This window comes from Aspergillus udagawae, assembly GCF_001078395.1.
Source record: "Aspergillus udagawae IFM 46973 DNA, scaffold_4, whole genome shotgun sequence".
Classification (NCBI taxonomy): domain Eukaryota; kingdom Fungi; phylum Ascomycota; class Eurotiomycetes; order Eurotiales; family Aspergillaceae; genus Aspergillus; species Aspergillus udagawae.
Genome location: NW_025091267.1, coordinates 940,153 through 959,478, shown reverse-complemented (window position 1 = coordinate 959,478; position 19,326 = coordinate 940,153). Strand labels below are relative to the sequence as shown.

Here is a 19,326-nt window from a genome sequence, read left to right as displayed (position 1 = left end):
TCTCGATGCTTACCGCGGGTCACTACCTGTAAAAAGTCACCAACATGGAGGTCGCCTCTGCGGGGGTATCGAATGGCGTCCCAGCACCAGCTCAGGCGTCGTTCGTGGATTCTGCGGCTTTGATTCAGTACTTGGTCGATGTCCTGCAAGCAACTCTAGGAGCTCTGAAAACCGAGCTCGAGAGCACAGGCAGCTTGCTATCGGAGGCCAAATACAGCGAGACAGTGCAGAGATGCACGCGCTTTGCTTCAGAGTCGCAGGTAGCTCTTTATGTGCAGAAGGATCTTGTGGCTTCAGAAGGGACGAATGGTGCACAGGATAGTGAAGGTATGTGTATTCCAAACTGTCAGCTCTACGACACAATAATAACCTTGTCTTGTCCTTCTGCAGTTCCTTCTGTTCAGTATGCTTACAACCTCTCCGCCGAAATCTCCTCGTCCTCTACTACGGTCGCCTCTGTCGCATTTATCAAACGCCCTGCTCCCATTGACCCTACGCTTCCCATATCGTCGCAAGTTCAGGTTATCAACCTCCCCGGCCCAGCATCTCTCAACAACGCTCAGGCGCAACAAGGTACCTCTTTGTCTCCTTATGAGGTCCTTCATCTGCTCGTGCACCATGCGCTGAGCCCCTACTTCGAGGCCAATACCCGCAATCAGGATGCAGCGACTGGTTTGAAACCCAGAACGGATACGGAGGTGAAGACTGGGGTGCCTGGGACCAAAAAGAAATTCGCGGAACTGGAACTGGGCTTGCTCCACCTGCAACAGAATGTTGAGATCCCCGCGTTGAACCTGCCGCTCCATGAGGTAGTCCAAGCCGCCCTGGTCGAAGCGGAGACCCGAGGGATCAAGCCTTCCGTGGAGCTGATTCCCTCAAACGTTCTGGAGAGCAGTGCTTTTATCAACAGCATTCAAAATACCGTTAATGCTTGGATCAGGTCTATCCAAACGATCACGAAAATGTCTCGCGATGCCGATAGCGGATCGGCAGCTCAGGAGATCAACTTTTGGCTGTCGATGGAGACCGCTCTCGAAGGTATCGAAAACCAGCTGCGCAGCGATGGTGTTCAGTTGACCATGGATATTCTCCGCCATGCCAAACGTTACCAAGCAACGCTCAGCTTCGTTGCGGACACCGGCTTGCGAGAAGCGACGGACATGGTGCAAAAGTACAATCAGCTTATGCGCGATTTTCCTCTGGATGAACTGCTTTCCGCCACCACTTTGCAGAAAGTCCAGGAATCCCTTGGTCTAATTTTTGGCCATCTTAATAAGAAGTTGAAGATTTGTCCTTACCCGATCAAGCGAGCTCTTGCCCTTGTCGAAGCCATCTCGGGTGATCTCGACACGCAAATTCATAGTCTGCTTCACGGCCGAACTGTTCTGCACCTGGACTATCGCGAATTCCGTTCTCTGATGAAGACATGTGGTGCGATCTGGCGAACTTGGGATGAGAATCTGAAGGAGTTCACCAATGTAGCCCGTGAATCCACAAGACGTCGAAACGAAAAATTCATCCCTATCAAGATCGCTGCACGGCATGAAAAGACACAGGAACGGCTGAAGTACATCAACACCTTCAGGGTGAACCATGAGCAGCTTCAGAAAACGATCGTAAATGTACTCGGCCCAAAGACTTCGTCTACTGGAGACGCCGCCAACGGAGCAGGCTCTGACGGCGCCGTGATCGTCGAAGAGATTGGAGATGTTGATGCGGTCGAGGAAGTTGCACAAGCATATGCTGCGCTGAAGAATGTAGATGTGCTAGACGTATCTCCGGAAGGCACCCAGCTCTGGATCCAGGAGGAAATTGCCTACAATGAGCGGACCTCTCGTGTTGAGAACTCTATCATTGCTCGCTTACGCGATCGTCTGGCTACAGCTAAGAATGCCAACGAAATGTTTCGAGTCTTTTCAAAGTTCAATGCTCTTCTTGTTCGCCCAAAGATTCGGGGTGCGATTGGCGAATATCAAACTCAACTTATTGAGAATGTCAAACAGGACATTTCCGCCTTGCATGAGCGCTTCAAGCAGCAGTATGGCCACTCGGAGGCACATGCGATGGCACAGTTGCATGACCTGCCCCCTGTGTCGGGTGCAATCGTCTGGGCCCGCCAGATTGAGCGGCAACTCGACGGTTATATGCGAAAAGTCGAGGATGTCCTTGGAGAAGATTGGCATCTTCACTCCGAAGGTCAGAAGCTCCAAGCTGAGGGTAATCTCTTCCGGAAGAAGCTGGACACGCGGCCCGTTTTTGAATCATGGCTGCATGATGTGCAGAGGCGTCACATCACCATTGCTGGCCGACTGTTCAATGTTACGCGCAATCGCGCTGCAGGAAACAGCCTAGAGCTTACCGTCAACTTCGATGCTCAAATTATCGCCCTGTTCAAGGAAGTCAGGAACCTCATCTGGCTTAATTTCCAAGTTCCGCATGCTGTCAGCAGTATCTCAAAAGAGGCGAAACGTGTTTATCCATACGCCATCAGCCTGATGGAAAGCGTTCGGACATTGCTCCAAACCACTCGCTCCATTGCTGCCATGACAGAGGTTGCTATCCTACTCAACGGGTATTTAAATGATGCGCAAGGCATGGTCATCAAAGGAATTCCCCTGAGATGGGAGTCTTTCGTTCATTCGTACGAGCTGCACGTAAAGCAATCTGCCCTGGCCAACGGCGCCATTGAGTCTGCTATTCCTGGCAGAGGAGAAAGCAAGCATGTTCAATTCGTTCGAGAATTTGCAGGATCAGCATCAGTACTGCAATCAAAGACGGCTGTTTTGTCTTCAATACACGAAAACATCCAGAAAGCCATCCTTGAGTTGAAAACATGCCCGTACGAGGCTTCAGCGTTCAAACAGCGTCTGGACACGATACAAGTCGCCGTTGACAAGCTTAATCTGGAGAACTACGTCAACCTAGGGTACTGGGTCGCGCGTTTGAACCAAAAGATCGAGTCAATCCTTCGTGACCGGCTCCATCGCGCCATTCGTGAGTGGATCCACTCCTTCAATGAAGCCAAGGAGCAACAGAGTGCTTCACAAGTGTCGATTGGAACCCAGCATCCGGCCGCGGGCGAGCCGGAGGCTGTATCCTACAAAATAGAGTTCCCGGAACTAGTCCACGAAATCTCCATGCGCAATCAGGTTCTTCATCTTGATCCGCCTTTACAATATGCTCGAGCGAGCTGGTTCTCCCACTTCGACAACTGGCTTGGCGTGATCTGCCACCTGGAGAAGATCAAATCATCCCGGTATCAGATATCGATCGATGTACAGAAAGTTCAATTGTCCGAAGCTTGCTTCGCTGATCTTCCGCAGCACTGCACTGAAGAACTTAGCCATGTCTATAGTGTTGTGGAGGGCAGACTCAAGGAAGTTTCAGAGTATGTCGATAAATGGTTACAGTTCCAATCCCTATGGGACTTGCAATCCGAACAAGTGTACGACCTTCTAGGCGATGACCTAGCGCAATGGCTCCAGTTGCTCCAGGAAATTCGTAAGAGCCGAGCCACATTCGACACTTCCGAGGTCAGTCGGTCATTTGGCAACATCAAGATAGACTATGAGCAGGTCCAGACCAGAGTCAACGCCAAATACGATCAATGGCAGCATGAGATTCTCTTGAAGTTCGGATCGAAGCTCGGAGCTCGGATGAGAGAAGTCCATTCAGAGATTGCCGCGGCCCGTAGGGACCTGGAAGGACAAACCCTCGAGGCTTCTTCAACCGCTCACGCAGTTTCCTTCATCACAATTGTCCAACAATGCAAGCGCAAGGCAAAGATCTGGGAGCCGGAGGTCAATCTCTTCCGGCAGGGCCAAGCTACCCTAGCGCGCCAGCGATACCAGTTCCCTACTGACTGGCTCCATGTGGAGAATGTCGATGGTGAGTGGGCAGCCCTCAACGAATTGCTGGCACGGAAGAGCAAGATTGTCCACGATCAGACGGAAGGACTGCGCGCGAAGATCACGGCTGAAGACAAAGTCATCGGTGATAAAATTACCGAAGTTATTGCTCAGTGGAACGAAGAGAAGCCCGTATCTGGAACTATTCCGCCTGAGGAGGCCTCTCGGACTTTGAGCTCCTTCCAGTCCCGCCTCGAAGCCCTTCAGGCCGAATTCGAGATGGTGTCCAAGGCTAAAGAAGCTCTCGATCTTCCGGCTAGCTCGGAGTCCTCGTTACCAGCGATTCTTGAAGAGGTGCAGGATTTCATGTCAGTTTGGGCAGCTCTGTCAACCATCTGGAAGAGCCTCAATGACCTAAGGGACATGCTATGGACAAGCGTGCAGCCTCGAAAGCTCCGCCAGTCAATTGATGGCTTAATTAAGATGACCAAGGAAATGCCGAGTCGTATGCGCCAGTATGCGGCTTTCGAGCACATACAAAACGTACTGCGGCAGCTTCTGAAGGTCAATCCCCTGCTTTCCGACATGAAATCTGAAGCTGTTCGAGAACGACATTGGCAGAAGATTTACAAGGCTCTGAAGCCTGGGAAGCGATTTTCTCTCGTTTCGCTTACACTGGGAGATGTATGGGATCTGCAACTTGCGACAAGTGAGACCGTCATCCGCGACATTATCGCCCAGGCCCAGGGTGAAATGGCTCTAGAGGAGTTCTTGAAATCTGTTCGGGAGACATGGCAAAACTATTCTTTGGATCTCGTCAACTACCAGAATAAATGCCGTCTGATTCGTGGATTCGATGACCTGTTCGCTAAATGCAGTGAGAATCTGAACTCCCTGCAGGCCATGAGACATTCTCCATACTACAAAGAGTTTGAGGAGGAAGCTGCTTCCTGGGAAGACAAGCTAAACAGAGTTCACGTCCTCTTCGATGTGTGGATCGACGTTCAAAGACAGTGGGTGTACCTTGAGGGAGTGTTTACTGGTAATGCCGATATCAAGCATCTTCTTCCCCTTGAATCGAGCCGCTTCCAAAACATCAATTCCGAATTCTTCGCCGTGATGAAGAAAGTGTACAAGTCTCCCTTTGTTCTCGATGTGCTTGCCATCAACGGTGTGCAAAAATCATTGGAGAGATTGGCCGAGTTGCTGAACAAGATTCAAAAGGCCTTGGGTGAATATCTCGAACGTGAACGTATCTCATTCCCTCGTTTCTACTTCGTCGGCGATGAAGATCTGCTGGAGATTATCGGTAACAGCAATGACATCTTTCGCGTCGCGAAGCATTTCAAGAAGATGTTTGCGGGGTTGTCGGGCGTCCTCATGGATGACGAGAATAACATCGTCGGCATCACTTCGAAAGAGGGCGAGGAGGTCCCCTTGAAGAGAGAAATCAATCTTGTTAAGACTCCCAGGATCAATGATTGGCTCACTGCACTGGAAAGCAGCATGAAATTGACCCTGGCGGAACTCCTCGGAGAGGCAATTGAGCAATTCGAGACAATCTACAATGGCGCCGAGGTCGACCGCACTGCTTTCAATGACTACTTGGCCAACTATCCTGCGCAGATCGTCGTTCTTGCCAGTCAAGTCGTCTGGACCAACGCTGTGCAGAAAGCTCTGGAAAATGGAGGTGCGAATCTCAAAGAGCTGTATGATGCCCAAGTCCGAGTGCTGGAGTTGCTTGCTGCTACTGTACTTGGGGACCTCGATGCGATTAGTAGAAAGAAGTGCGAACACATGATCACTGAATTCGTACACCAACGCGATGTCATTTCGAAACTCATGACGGCCAATGCCAACATCCCGACGCACTATTTGTGGTTGCTGCAGATGCGCTATGTTTACCATGCCGAAGGCGATTTCCTCCAGCGGTTACACGTCCATATGGCAAATGCTAAACTCAGTTATGGCTTCGAGTACCTCGGAGTGCCTGAACGGCTTGTTCGCACACCTCTTACCGATCGCTGTTTCCTGACCCTCACTCAAGCCTTGTGTCAAAGGTTGGGCGGCTCTCCGTACGGCCCTGCTGGTACAGGAAAGACGGAATCAGTCAAGGCACTGGGCCTCCAACTTGGCCGTTTCACTCTTGTGTTTTGCTGTGACGACACTTTTGATTTCCAGGCAATGGGCCGAATTTTCCTGGGTATTTGCCAGGTTGGCGCATGGGGCTGTTTTGACGAGTTCAACCGTCTCGAAGAGAGAATCCTGTCCGCCGTCTCTCAGCAGATTCAAAACATCCAACTAGGTTTGAAAACTGGGGTTGACGATGAGAAGGCGCAGATCGAGCTGGTGGGAAGACGCCTACGTGTTAATCCCAACACCGGAATCTTCATTACCATGAATCCTGGCTATGCGGGCCGTTCGAATCTGCCTGACAACTTGAAGAAACTATTCCGGAGTGTTGCCATGTCGAAGCCAGATAAGGAGTTGATTGCGGAAGTGATGCTCTTTTCCCAGGGCTTTAAGCAAGCAAAGCATCTGTCCAAGCAGACAGTGCCTTTCTTTGACCACTGTTCCTCGCAGCTGTCAAAGCAAGCCCACTACGATTTCGGTCTGCGTGCTCTTAAGAGCGTTTTGGTCAGCTCTGGAGGTCTCAAGCGAGCGAGACTTGCTAATACCGACGGCGACCTGGGCCCAGACGACATCATTGAGCCCCAAATTATCGTTCAAAGTCTGCGGGAAACAATTGCCCCCAAGCTTGTCCGTGAAGATGTAGACAAGATGCTCGAGATTCAAGCGCACAACTTCTCTGGAGTAGAATATGTGCCCGCGAATTACGAGAAGCTTACGCAGGCAATTCGGGACATCGCTCACGAGCAACACTACGTTGACAGTGAGACGTGGATCGCGAAAATCCTCCAACTTTACCAAATTCAGAGCATCCACCATGGTGTCATGATGGTTGGCAAGTCTGGATCAGGCAAGTCGGCCGCTTGGAAGATCTTGCTTCAGGCCTTGCAACGGATTGAAGGGGTTGAAGGGGTCTCCCATATCATTGACTCCAAGGTCATGTCCAAGGAAGCACTCTATGGTAATCTTGATAGCACCACCAGAGAATGGACGGATGGTCTGTTCACGGGCATCCTGAGGAAGATCGTGGATAACCTCCGAGGAGAAGACACAAAGAGACACTGGATTGTGTTTGATGGCGATGTCGACCCTGAATGGGTTGAGAATCTGAACAGTGTCCTTGATGATAACAAGCTCCTGACCCTTCCAAACGGAGAGCGTCTGAATCTCCCGCCTAATGTTCGCATAATGTTTGAAGTTGAAAGTCTGAAGTACGCTACCCTGGCCACAGTCAGTCGTTGTGGTATGGTATGGTTTAACGACGACACTGTCACTCCTCTGATGATGATTTCCAACTACGTCGAGTCGCTCAGAACGAAGACCTTTGAGGATCTGGATGATGACAGTGCCCCTGCAGGACAAGCTGCAGTCAAAACCCAAGATGTACAGGACATGCTTTCCACAATTCTCAAGCAACTTCTGGGGACTGATGGGCTTGTTCTGAAATCTCTTGACGAGGCCAAGAAGTATAATCATATCATGGAGTTCACCGATATCCGTGCTCTGAATACTCTGTTCAGCCTGTTGAACAAGGCCTGCCGGAATATTCTCGAGTATAACATTCAGCATGTCGATTTCCCGCTCGACCACGAACAGATCCAGTCATACATTTCTAAGAAGCTCCTCCTCGCTCTCGTCTGGTCCTTCACCGGAGACTGCCCTTTGACAGACCGCCAGGCCTTCGGACAGTTCGTGTCAGCTTTGTCGACAACTGAATTGCCGCCTGACGGAGCCTCTTCCCTCATTGATTTTGACGTCACACTACCCAAGTCGGAGTGGATGAGCTGGCAGTCACAAGTCCCGTCAATCGAGATCAACACCCACTCCATCACACAAACCGATGTGGTCATCCCCACCGTGGATACTGTTCGCCATGAAGACGTCCTCTACTCCTGGCTCGCCGAGCACAAGCCATTGCTGCTCTGTGGTCCACCAGGTTCCGGTAAGACCATGACCCTATTTGCAGCACTCCGAAAGCTGCCAAACATGGAAGTGGTGGGCCTGAATTTTTCAAGCGCCACCACTCCGGACCTTTTGATCAAGACTTTCGAACAGTACTGTGAATATAAGAAGACTTTGAATGGTGTTGTCATGTCTCCCAACCAAATAGGTCGTTGGCTGGTCATTTTCTGTGATGAAATCAACCTTCCGGCACCAGACCGTTACGGAACGCAACGGGCGATTACCTTCCTCAGACAGCTTGTTGAGCAGAACGGTTTCTGGAGGACATCGGACAAGACTTGGGTTACCCTGGATAGGATTCAGTTTGTTGGAGCTTGTAACCCTCCGACTGACGCGGGACGTACACCTCTGGCCGAACGTTTCCTACGCCATTCTCCTCTGATTATGGTCGATTATCCTGGAGAAATCTCGCTCACGCAAATCTACGGAACATTCAACTCGGCTGTGCTCAAAATCATCCCATTGCTACGCGGATACTCCGAGGCCCTCACCAAAGCCATGGTGCAGTTCTACTTGGAATCCCAGCGCAGATTCACTCCTAAGATCCAGCCGCATTACGTGTACTCTCCCCGTGAGCTTACACGGTGGGTCCGTGGTGTATATGAGGCTATTAAGCCGCTTGAGACACTCTCCGTCGAGGGCCTGGTGCGTATATGGGCACATGAAGCTTTGCGCCTGTTCCAGGACCGACTGGTCGCCGAGGAAGAGAGGACTTGGACCGCCGATGCTGTCCGCCGCATTGCACTTGACAACTTCCCTACGATTGACGAGGAGCAAGCGCTGAAGGGGCCGATCTTGTTCTCGAATTGGTTGTCTAAGAACTATGTCCCTGTTGAACGAGAGCGACTACGCGACTTCGTTAAGGCTCGTTTGAAGACTTTCTGCGAGGAGGAGGTTGATGTTCCTCTTGTGCTCTTCAACGATGTCTTGGAGCATGCACTGCGCATCGACCGGGTGTTCCGCCAGCCTCAGGGCCACCTCATTCTCATTGGTGTCAGTGGAAGTGGTAAAACAACATTGTCTCGCTTTGTCGCTTGGATGAATGGCTTGAAGGTCTTCCAGATCAAGGTACATGGAAAGTATTCTTCAGAGGACTTTGATGACGACTTGAGAACCGTTCTTCGACGCGCGGGCTGTAAGGGCGAGCAAATCTGCTTTATCATGGACGAGGCCAATGTCCTTGACTCTGGCTTCCTTGAACGCATGAACACTCTGCTCGCTAATGCCGAAGTTCCTGGCCTGTTCGAAGGAGATGAGTTCTCGTCTCTGATGACCGCTTGCAAGGAGGGCGCTCAACGCCAAGGTCTTCTCCTCGACTCTCAGGAAGAGCTCTACAAGTGGTTTACGCAGCAGATTGTCAAGAACCTTCACGTCGTGTTCACCATGAACCCCCCTGAGGAGGGTCTATCTTCCAAGGCTGCCACAAGTCCCGCTCTGTTCAACCGTTGTGTACTCAACTGGATGGGTGATTGGTCTGATCAAGCCCTTTTCCAGGTCGGTTCTGAACTCACTCAGTCACTCGACTTGGACAAGCCAAACTTTGTTGCACCTGACAGCATTCCTGTCGCTTATCGCGATCTTAGCCTTCCTGCGTCTCATAGGGATGCGGTTGTAAACTCGATGGTCTATATCCATTATTCACTGCAGAGGTTCAACCAGCGTCTGCAGAAGCAACAAGGAAAGACCACATACCTTACTCCCCGTCACTATCTTGACTTTGTCGCTCAGTATGTCAAGCTGTTCAACGAGAAGCGGGAAGATCTGGAAGAGCAACAGAGGCACTTGAACGTCGGTCTGGAGAAACTCAGGGATACTGTCGACAAGGTCAGCGATCTGCGTGCTAGCCTCGCCCAGAAGAAAATGCAGTTGGAGAAGAAGGATGCCGAAGCAAACGAGAAGCTGCAACGCATGGTTGCCGACCAAAGAGAGGCAGAGCAACGGAAGGCTGTGTCTCTTGAGGTCCAGGCAGCCCTGGAGAAGCAGGAGAAAGAAGTGGCTTTGCGCAAGGAAGTTGTGCTCAATGACTTGGCTCGAGCCGAGCCTGCTGTTTTGGAGGCTCAGAAAAGCGTGCAAAACATCAAGCGTCAGCACCTTACGGAAGTTCGTTCTATGGGCAACCCGCCCGCTAGCGTTCGGCTTGCTCTCGAAGCCGTGTGCACTCTGCTTGGCCACAAAGTAGACAGCTGGAGGACGATCCAGGGTATAGTCAGAAGAGATGATTTTATCGCCAGCATCGTCAACTACGATAATGAGAGGCAGATGACAAGAAATCACCGCGTTAAGATGCAGACCGAGTTCCTTTCAAAGGAGGATTTCACTTACGAACGAGTCAATCGAGCCAGTAGAGCCTGTGGTCCCCTGGTCCAGTGGGTGGAAGCTCAAGTCAACTACTCCGAGATTCTCGACCGTGTTGGACCGCTGCGTGAGGAAGTCGGTCAACTTGAAGAGCAAGCCTTGCAGACCAAGGCAGAGGCTCAGGCCATCGAGAATACCGTCCAGAACCTCGAGAGCAGCATTGCCACTTACAAAGCTGAATATGCTGCCCTCATTAGTGAAACCCAGGCCATCAAGACTGAAATGTCAAGGGTACAGTTTAAGGTTGACCGAAGTGTGCGCTTACTAGATAGCTTGTCGTCCGAGCGTACACGTTGGGAGGAGGGAAGCAAGTCATTCGAAACCCAGATCAGCACTCTTGTGGGTGATGTTCTGATTGCCGCAGCTTTCCTCGCTTACGCCGGCTTCTACGATCAACAATTCCGGAAGGCCATGATTGACGACTGGGTCAACCAACTGGCGCAATCGGGCATCAATTTCAAGCCACACAATCCGATTACAGAGTACTTGTCGAATGCCGACGAACGCTTGACTTGGCAAGATCATGCCCTTCCAGTTGACGACCTCTGCACCGAAAACGCCATCATCCTGAAGCGCTACAACAGATACCCTCTGATCATCGATCCTTCGGGTCGTGTCACCGAGTTCCTGCAGAAGGAAAGTACAGATAGGAAACTTACGGTCACCAGCTTCCTGGACGACTCCTTCGTCAAGCAACTGGAGAGTGCCCTGCGTTTCGGTAATCCAATCCTCATCCAAGATGCAGAGCACCTGGATCCCATTCTCAACCATGTCCTCAACAAGGAATATCAAAAGACTGGTGGGCGTGTTCTCATCCAGCTCGGGAAACAAGAGATCGATTTCTCGCCTTCGTTTAAACTTTTCCTCTCCACAAGAGACCCTTCTGCGACTTTCCCGCCGGACGTGTGCAGTAGAACCACTTTTGTCAACTTCACCGTCACACAGAGCAGTTTGCGAACTCAATCGCTCAACGAAGTACTCAAGTTTGAGCGACCGGATGTGGACGCGCGGCGCACCGACTTGGTCAAGCTGCAAGGAGAATTCAAGATCCATCTCCGTCAGCTCGAGAAACGACTGCTGCAAGCATTGAACGAATCTCGCGGCAACATCCTGGATGATGACAACGTTATTGAGACTCTAGAGACCCTAAAGAAAGAGGCGGCCGAGATCTCCAAGAAGATGGTGGAGACCGAAGGCGTCATGACAGAGGTCGAAAATATCACCCTAAACTACAGCATCATCGCTCGCTCTTGCAGCGCTGTGTTTGCTGTATTGGAGCAGCTTCATCACATCAATCACTTCTACCAATTTTCGCTGCAGTACTTCGTGGATATTTTCCACTCGGTCCTCTATCAGAACAAGCGTCTTGCCGCGGAGAAAGACCACTCAGCGCGCGTGCAAATCATTCTCAAGGATTTGTTTGTTACGACGTTCCAGCGGACTTCCCTGGGGCTGGCTCAGAAAGACCGTATCACGCTGGCCATGCTTCTCGCACAAGCCGCTCCCTACCCGATGGACAAGACAATCATTGATATCATTCTTGATGAGTCGGTGCAGGGTGCCGATCTGTCGACTGCTCCGGAGCTTAAAGAACAGGTCTTGAGCAAGATCTCGAACATGGCAATCTTCAAAGCGTCATTCGACAATATCTCACAAGAACAATGGGATCAGTTTTTGGGCGAGGAATTGGCTGAAAACTCTGTCCCGGTCGTTTGGGATGACAACACCGAGCAGCTCGACCGACTGCTTCGGTCATTGTTACTTGTAAAGCTTTGCAGGCTGGACAGATTCGTACCCGCTGCTGAGCGTTTCATCGAGGCGGTCTTTGGCCGAGAATTCTTCGAAGGAAGTTCCGATTTGAAGGACGTTGTAGAACAGGTTGCAGCAACCACACCAATCTCTCTCAGCTCGAGTCCTGGATTCGATGCTAGTTACAAAGTGGATGCTCTCGTCGAACGTATGCACGCAACCTGCGCCAATATTGCAATGGGATCCAACGAAGGTCTCGAGAGCGCCGACAAAGCAATCAGCAATGCTGCTACTGCCGGGACGTGGGTACTGGTCAAGAACGTACACCTGGCACCTTCGTGGCTTCAAAGTCTGGAGAAGAGGCTTGACTCGCTCAAACCTCATAAGGATTTCCGACTCTTCCTGTCAATGGAATCCAGTCCCAAGATTCCAGTCAACCTCATCCGCGCTTCTCGCGTTCTGATGTACGAGCAACCAGCCGGTATTCGTGCAAACATGAGAGACTCACTGTCTACACTGATGGAACGCGCCGGCCAACCTCCAGTCGAGAAAGCGCGTGTCTATCTCTTGCTTTGTTTCTTGCATGCCGTTGTTCAAGAAAGACTTCGTTATGCGCCTAGCCTGGGTTGGAAGGGCTTCTGGGAGTTTAATGACAGTGACGTAAGTGACCACATTAGCAAAATCCATCATTGCAATCCCACTAACAAGCTCTTAATAGTACGAATGCTCAGCCCATATCATCGATGTCTGGGTGGAGACGGTTGCCCAGGGTCGATCCAATGTTGCACCTCAGAAACTCCCCTGGGAGATGATCCGTACCCTGATTATGGAGACATATGGTGGCAAGGTCGACGACGCTGAAGACTTCCAGGTGCTGGAGAATCTTGTGAACAGCTTCCTCACTCCAGCTGCCTTCGAAGTCGACTACAAGCTCGTTTCGGGTGTTGAGAAGGACGAGTGCCTGGCTCTGCCTGGAGAAACCAGCATCCGTGACTTTGTCGAATGGGTCAAACGCCTCCCTGAGCGCGAGCCACCCACGTTCCTGGGTCTGCCAGCCAATGCCGAGAAGCTACTTTTGGTCGGGCATGGCAACAAGATGATCTCGGACTTATCCAAGATTACTACTTTGTTGGATGAAGGAGAGCAGTTGATGATTGAAGGTTAAGCCATATTTCCCTAAGAAGTTTTTTTCTGTACTTATTACAGTCCCGCTGGCGGATTCTCTTCCTCTCATTATGTACTATCTCGTTAATAGACTTGTTACGCAGCTGTCTTTCAATATTTGTCTTAGATCTTTGTTTTCTCTCATTCATTCTTGTTAATAGTCCTTATCGGTCTTCGGTCACTATGTCCTCCAACGTCGGATTCTCAATCGACTCCGTTTCAGTTCCAAACAGTCAGCCCAACGACCTTAAAAACCGTACATTGTTTGCCCCATCTGTAATATCAAACGTTAATAACTGAACAACTTTGGGGATAACTAAGCCTCACTCTTTGCAAGGCGTAAACGACCTTGAGAATCAGACATTCGTATTAGTATTCACTTGCATTATCTCAGTTCAACTACCAGAAACTCACATCTCGCGTAGTTATGACCTGCTCGAGCAGATTAGCAAGAGCAAATATAATCGGTCAACTCGAAGAATCCTCCACTGCATACAACAAGGAAAAACATTCGATGCTACTAACCTTTCTGTCGTGCCTGTGAGTCTTGGAAGACTCCAAGACTTGGACAACTTGGAAAATAATCTACAGTTAGGGCAATTAGTACATCTCCTTCGCCTCAAGGCCATGGCTTGTCCTCCGGGGAAAGGCCGGTGGTTCGAGTTGGAGGATTCTTACCTCACGAAGCCGTTCTCTGATGACGGAACGTATTTCAGCGTAAATGTCGGTTTTTATCCGGACTACACCACCACGGCGGGCGAGACGGCTGTTGTTTCCGATGAGGGTTCAGAGGGGAGGTCTCATGGATGTTCGTGGGCGAGTAGCTTACCGGATAGCGGGTTTGGCTACAGATTGCGGTTAGCGGGTTGGAGGACCGGATTTGGCTACATGGAAACTTACTAATTCCCAGGATATTGTCCCGGTGGAAACTGTGAGTTTATAATGGTGAGCATAAGGTGGAGGCGTACGGGATGCTGGCCAAGTCCCCACTGTCGAGGTCATAAGAGAACAGCAGTAAATAGGCAACTTACCGACGCCGGTGGCCTTTTAGGAGGAGGCCTCGAGTATTCGGATTGGCGGCTAGGTGAGCGACATCCATGATAGCGGTGCGTGATTGAAGTTGTGTAAGGATGTTTGTCTGCTGCAGGTTGAAAGAGATTATATGAAAGATTGCGGGGGAAATGTTGGAAGGCTGTTTGCTGTTGGCAGTCGAGGAAAACACTATGCTATAAATACTACGAGCTGTGTTAGCTTCTTGTCTGTTGTGTTGTGCTACTAGAGATGTCTTTGAATGAGGTGAATCACTTACATTGAATAGCACAAACACGAAACCAACATTGATGTGACCCCTAGAACCAGGATAATAGCATTGAGGTTTGACAAGCATGAATAGCATTAAAATTTCTTTATATGAGTAATTAGGGTCACGCAGGTTGCGTGATTTATGAGTATCAACGAGAATGGGCAAAACAAATACTCAAAACGCCACAGACAAGCTCCTGCCAGGTGTGTGCTATATGTACGTAGAGTCATTCATGAGATGAACGTAGCCTCGGAGAACATGGAACCCTCCTCTGAGAACTCCTCGTCGCCGACCTTGAGCTTCAGAGTCAGTTTCTCTTGGGGAGAATACTGGCCAATTGTTAGCTTGACAAACCGTATACCGATTGTTTAAGAAAACGCACCTGGAATATGTACGGCCGTGTCCCAGCAACACTTCCTGCGATGGTCTTGACGAAGCCTGGTACTTCAGCCATGACATCGATGCGGTCCAGCCGGTTACCGAGGGGTCCCTCTAGCTCTGCGTGGACGTCCTTTTCGTCCTTCGACTTGCCCTCCCAGACGCACTTGATGGAAGTCGGAGCAGGCCAGTCGCTGTCCGCGTCATGGGCCGTTGCGGTGTGGGTAGCCGAGTTCGTTGCACCGGCGTAGATAATCTCGTCATCCTTGACGATCCCACCGACATTGACGACTGTCGAGCCGTACGAGGGCGGTGTGGTATATTCCATCATGACGGCAGAGTATGAGGGGGTCTGGAAGTTGACAAAGTTCCACCGTGCAGCTATTGCCGGCTCAGTATTCTCATTTAGGTTTATACTACAAGGTGGGGAAACTTACCAGCGTGATGGGGCTTCATGCCCTGGAGGGCATGAATGAACATTCCCCGACCGGTGAGGTCATAAGTCTTCTCCTTCGTCGTGATTGTACCCTCAACACGGCACCGAGGCCAGAAGGCATGCATCATGGAGCCCCAAGGATTCGCGGGATCGGTCCCGAAATACGATGTGCCGTCCTTTCCTACGACAAAACCGGGGGCGGCGCGGGTGAACGTCAGATTCACCAGGGCGTCCTCGTTAACGGCAGACTTGACGGTGTACGCATTTCCCTCCTCATTCAGCGTCAAGGCAAGGTTGTCGGCTCCGAAGGAGAGCATGTTCTCATCGAACATGAAGTTGTATAGGGGGTCGGAGTGCCAGATGTGGGGTTGATCGCCTTTGAGGTTAAAGATCTTTGAGTTGAATTGCGCAGTAGTGTGGATTCCTCTGCACAAGTGTCAGGTGTTGAGCCAGCCATGATACAGAAGGGCCAATTGCATTATCGACAGGGGCAAAATGAGGCCCGATAATGGCAACAGCCGGAACAGTTCCACTCACGCGATGTTGCTGTAGATGACCTGCACCATGACCAGAGTGCCATTGTCGGCCATCACATAAAAGGTCTCAGTCTCAACATTGGTATATTGATAAGCGCGCCACCGCAGGTCGTCCTTGGTCAACACGGTATAAGGGGTATGCTGTGCTTGTTGGGCAACAGACTGAATGGCCTCGGGGCCATAGATGGGCTCCTGAGTGCCCGCAACACTTGCGAGGCTACATACAGCATGGTCAATCAGTATGGTCGCTATTATACATCAAAAATGAGACGAGACCAGAGAAATAGCATACGTAGACTTGAGCCAGTTCATGATGGGCAGATAGGAGATGATGATTGTGAGGTCAAGGTGAGGGAGGGATGAAGGGAGAGGGAAATCAATAGTAGCGCGTGGGGCACTAATGGCGTCGATCGGGTTAACTGCAGCTGCTGTGTTGGCTTCTGAGAGGTTGCAGAGGTGATATTGACGCTACTGGTGATAATTACAAAGCACTATAGACTATGACGACAATTTTCTAAGGTAGGATCATCTTACGATCATGATTTTTCAGCGACATCATCCCAATGGCGTCCCACCTTGATCAAGTTGAGCCATCTGAGCAGTCCAAGAATGCTCTCTTTATCGTCTTTGTCGCCGGTCGGAAGGCGACCCAAAGGGGAAGGAAACTCCGGCACTGGGACTTATCCGAATCCGAACAAAACTCGGCCGCAAATAGTTGGCCGATCACTTCGTTTTTGTATACAGACATACCATACTTTCGTTCTTTGCGGGCACATCTCACCATGGCGAAGAAGGCACTGGCTAAAGATCAAATTGTCAAGCTCATTGTCGGAGCTGGACAGGCCAGTCCCAGTCCCCCAGTCGGTCCAGCCCTGGGTAGCAAGGGTGTCAAGAGTATGGACTTCTGCAAGGTACGCTCCTCTCTTCAACTTCCTTCTCCGGCTTTAATGCGGATCTGGATGGAAAGGATGAGCTTGATGATCTTACTAAACCGCCACGCGCCCATGTAGGAGTTCAACGCCAGAACCGCGCACATCAACACCGGAGTCCCCATTCCCGCACGAGTCACCGTTCGTCCTGACCGATCCTTCACCTTCGACCTTCGAACCCCAACGACGACATATCTCCTCCTGCAGGCTGCGAACGTGGAGCCCCGCAAGAACCGCATCCGCGGAGCCATGAAACCTGGCCACGAGACCGTCGGCAAAGTGTCCCTGAAGCATGTGTACGAAATCGCCAAGATTAAGCAGTCCGAGACGAGATTATCAGGTCTGAGTTTGCAGGGATTGTGCAAGAGTATTATGGCGCAGGCAAAGTCTATTGGCATCCAGGTTGTGCCTTGAATAAGCACCTGGAAGAAAGGACTGTTCATCTCAAGTGTATACTTTTGCGATTCGTGCGACTGCAGCCATGCTGTTTTGGATTACGACACCGGCGTTGTTTGGGTTGGGCTTTTACAATGTGTACATTATAGGACTTGCATGCGATATAGAGCGTTGTCAAATACCCACAGCATTTGCACGCACTGAATAAATTGCGTTGTGGAACTTGAACACCGGTTGCTGAGAAAGAAAGGCTGAAGTCAAATTGACGGCTCCTTTCCTTGGGGAGGTTACTTTGAGTGGATCATGGACTCTGCCTTTGACTTGCGCTTTCGATATTCTGACAAGCTTGTGAGCGGTGTGAGAAGGGGATTCCTCTTGGACCATCGTGTTCTGACGAGGTGGTTCATAGCATTCCCGTCGTGCTTGGGCGAAGACCACTAGCTTCAAATGACAATAGAAGACAAGATAGAAGACATGGACGGGGATGCTCAAGGATATTTGCTAGTTAGATGTCGCCAACCAGATGAGACTCGTAGTTATTTGGCTAGGTATCTAGACAGCAGATGTAATTCGTCAATAGTTCTAAGGGTTGCACATCATTCTCCCTGAATTCGCTTGGCGAGAATGAAACTGCACAAATCCACGCAATGCCCAGGTATTGTGATCTTGGCAGATTTCGAATAAGAAGACATGATGGACGACGCTACTAGCAGTCTGCAGATCCCTACTTGAAATATCATGGGAGTTGTGATTTGCTCTTGTCAACTATCAAACTTCCGAAGTCGGTGAGTACGACTAGAAGTCGTCTCCCAAACCGTAAGTCTCGCTACCCCAGCATTCTTTGCCCCCTCGTTACCTCCATGTTCTGTTTCTTGAATTCCAGAGAGTTGCTGACGAACTGTCGTCATCTGCATTGGGCTGCATTGAGACATTTTGTAGAGTAATGCTCGTCCTCCAGAAAACATAGTTCAGCCCTCGGTATCTTCATAGCTCCAGGTCATTTGAGTCATCCTTTCTAGCTGTCCACTCTCAATAGACAACTCTCCAAGAATAACAGTCTCGAAGGTGAAATCTAGAACAAGGATCATCAACTACGGAATGAGTTACAATCTCTCTGGTAGGTATCATCAATTGGTGATCTTCATGCTAACCGGATTCAGTAGTGTCATATCAAGTGTCTTGGCATCCCAATCGGGACTAGTTTTGCTGGCCAAGTCACTTACCCCACCATATCTGTGGTTACCATGTTGGAGCTGCAAATGGATTGCTGGGGTATCAAGTCGTACCCTGGAGAGAATCTTCAAATCACACGCAGGAAGAAATGACGAGATGATGAGCTGGACGATATAGTCGAACTTATATTATAACTAACAACATGAGATCAGCCACAGTTGGCAGGGAGATTGCCGTCCGGACTAGGTAGGTAAGTACCTTGTACCTAGGTACCTGTACCTTGCCTTTGCCTGCCTACCTTCCTATTAGCCGCTGCATGCACGATTCTTATCTAGTGAATCATCGATTCAACGCCAAAACACAATCCAGAAAAATCTAGCGGGGTAGAAGAACAGCCATCCCGGTCTCCGCCAGTGCGGGATTGGACCAATCTCGTCCTCAGACAGTAAGGTAGCCAGCTTCCAATCGTGCGCCTGGGTGGTTGGTTGCAACGGATAGACGGCATCCGTCAGATCCCCCCAGCTGATGAACGGACTGGTTCTCGTTCTTGGAGTTCTTGGACCCGGCTGCAAATGGGGCAGCTGACCTCGAATATGTAGGCGTGTGTGCCTTGAACTTCGTGGTTTATCGGTTCTACGGAGTATTTTTTATGATCTTGAAAAGTGCCAGATGTATACTTACCTAAGGTACTCTTCAGTGTAGAGGTGAGTATCTGCTGCGTCATACAACTTGAACAAGACTTCCTACTTCGTATGGTAGATACTTTACCGAGTATTGTTAGCTTAGTAACCTTTCTCTTTGTTGAAAGATCTGTGCCTAGCACGAGGAGAGGATCGTTCAACTATTCGCTCTACAAGCCATGACAGTATCTCTTGAGGGAAAGAGGATATTCGCATGAGTGTACTGTCGCCCGACAGCTTTGGCCAAACAAAAGCTCTGAAATATGACGGCATTTCCTTCGCCGAGC

The 19,326-nt window shown here is 50.3% G+C and overlaps 3 protein-coding genes across 3 annotated transcripts; 2 read left to right on the top strand and 1 right to left on the bottom strand.

The window, feature by feature from the left end:
- Positions 1-44: 44 nt before the first annotated feature.
- On the top strand, positions 45-13,209 carry Aud_005710 (dynein heavy chain; the record flags this gene model as incomplete). The annotated part of the gene is made up of 3 exons (XM_043290628.1): positions 45-327; positions 391-12,704; positions 12,763-13,209. 3 exons carry the CDS (start codon positions 45-47, stop codon positions 13,207-13,209), a joined length of 13,044 nt encoding a protein of 4,347 aa, XP_043146563.1.
- Positions 13,210-14,741: 1,532 nt separating this feature from the next.
- On the bottom strand, positions 14,742-16,173 carry Aud_005709 (survival factor 1 family protein; the record flags this gene model as incomplete). Its single annotated transcript, XM_043290627.1, has 5 exons — positions 14,742-14,840; positions 14,894-15,270; positions 15,327-15,751; positions 15,863-16,078; positions 16,154-16,173. The coding sequence occupies 5 exons, from the start codon at positions 16,171-16,173 to the stop codon at positions 14,742-14,744; spliced, it is 1,137 nt and encodes a 378-aa protein (XP_043146562.1).
- A 251-nt stretch (positions 16,174-16,424) lies between these two features.
- On the top strand, positions 16,425-17,204 carry Aud_005708 (mitochondrial 54S ribosomal uL11m domain-containing protein; the record flags this gene model as incomplete). The annotated part of the gene is made up of 2 exons (XM_043290626.1): positions 16,425-16,772; positions 16,872-17,204. The coding sequence occupies 2 exons, from the start codon at positions 16,425-16,427 to the stop codon at positions 17,202-17,204; spliced, it is 681 nt and encodes a 226-aa protein (XP_043146561.1).
- Between the last annotated feature and the right edge of the window lie 2,122 nt (positions 17,205-19,326).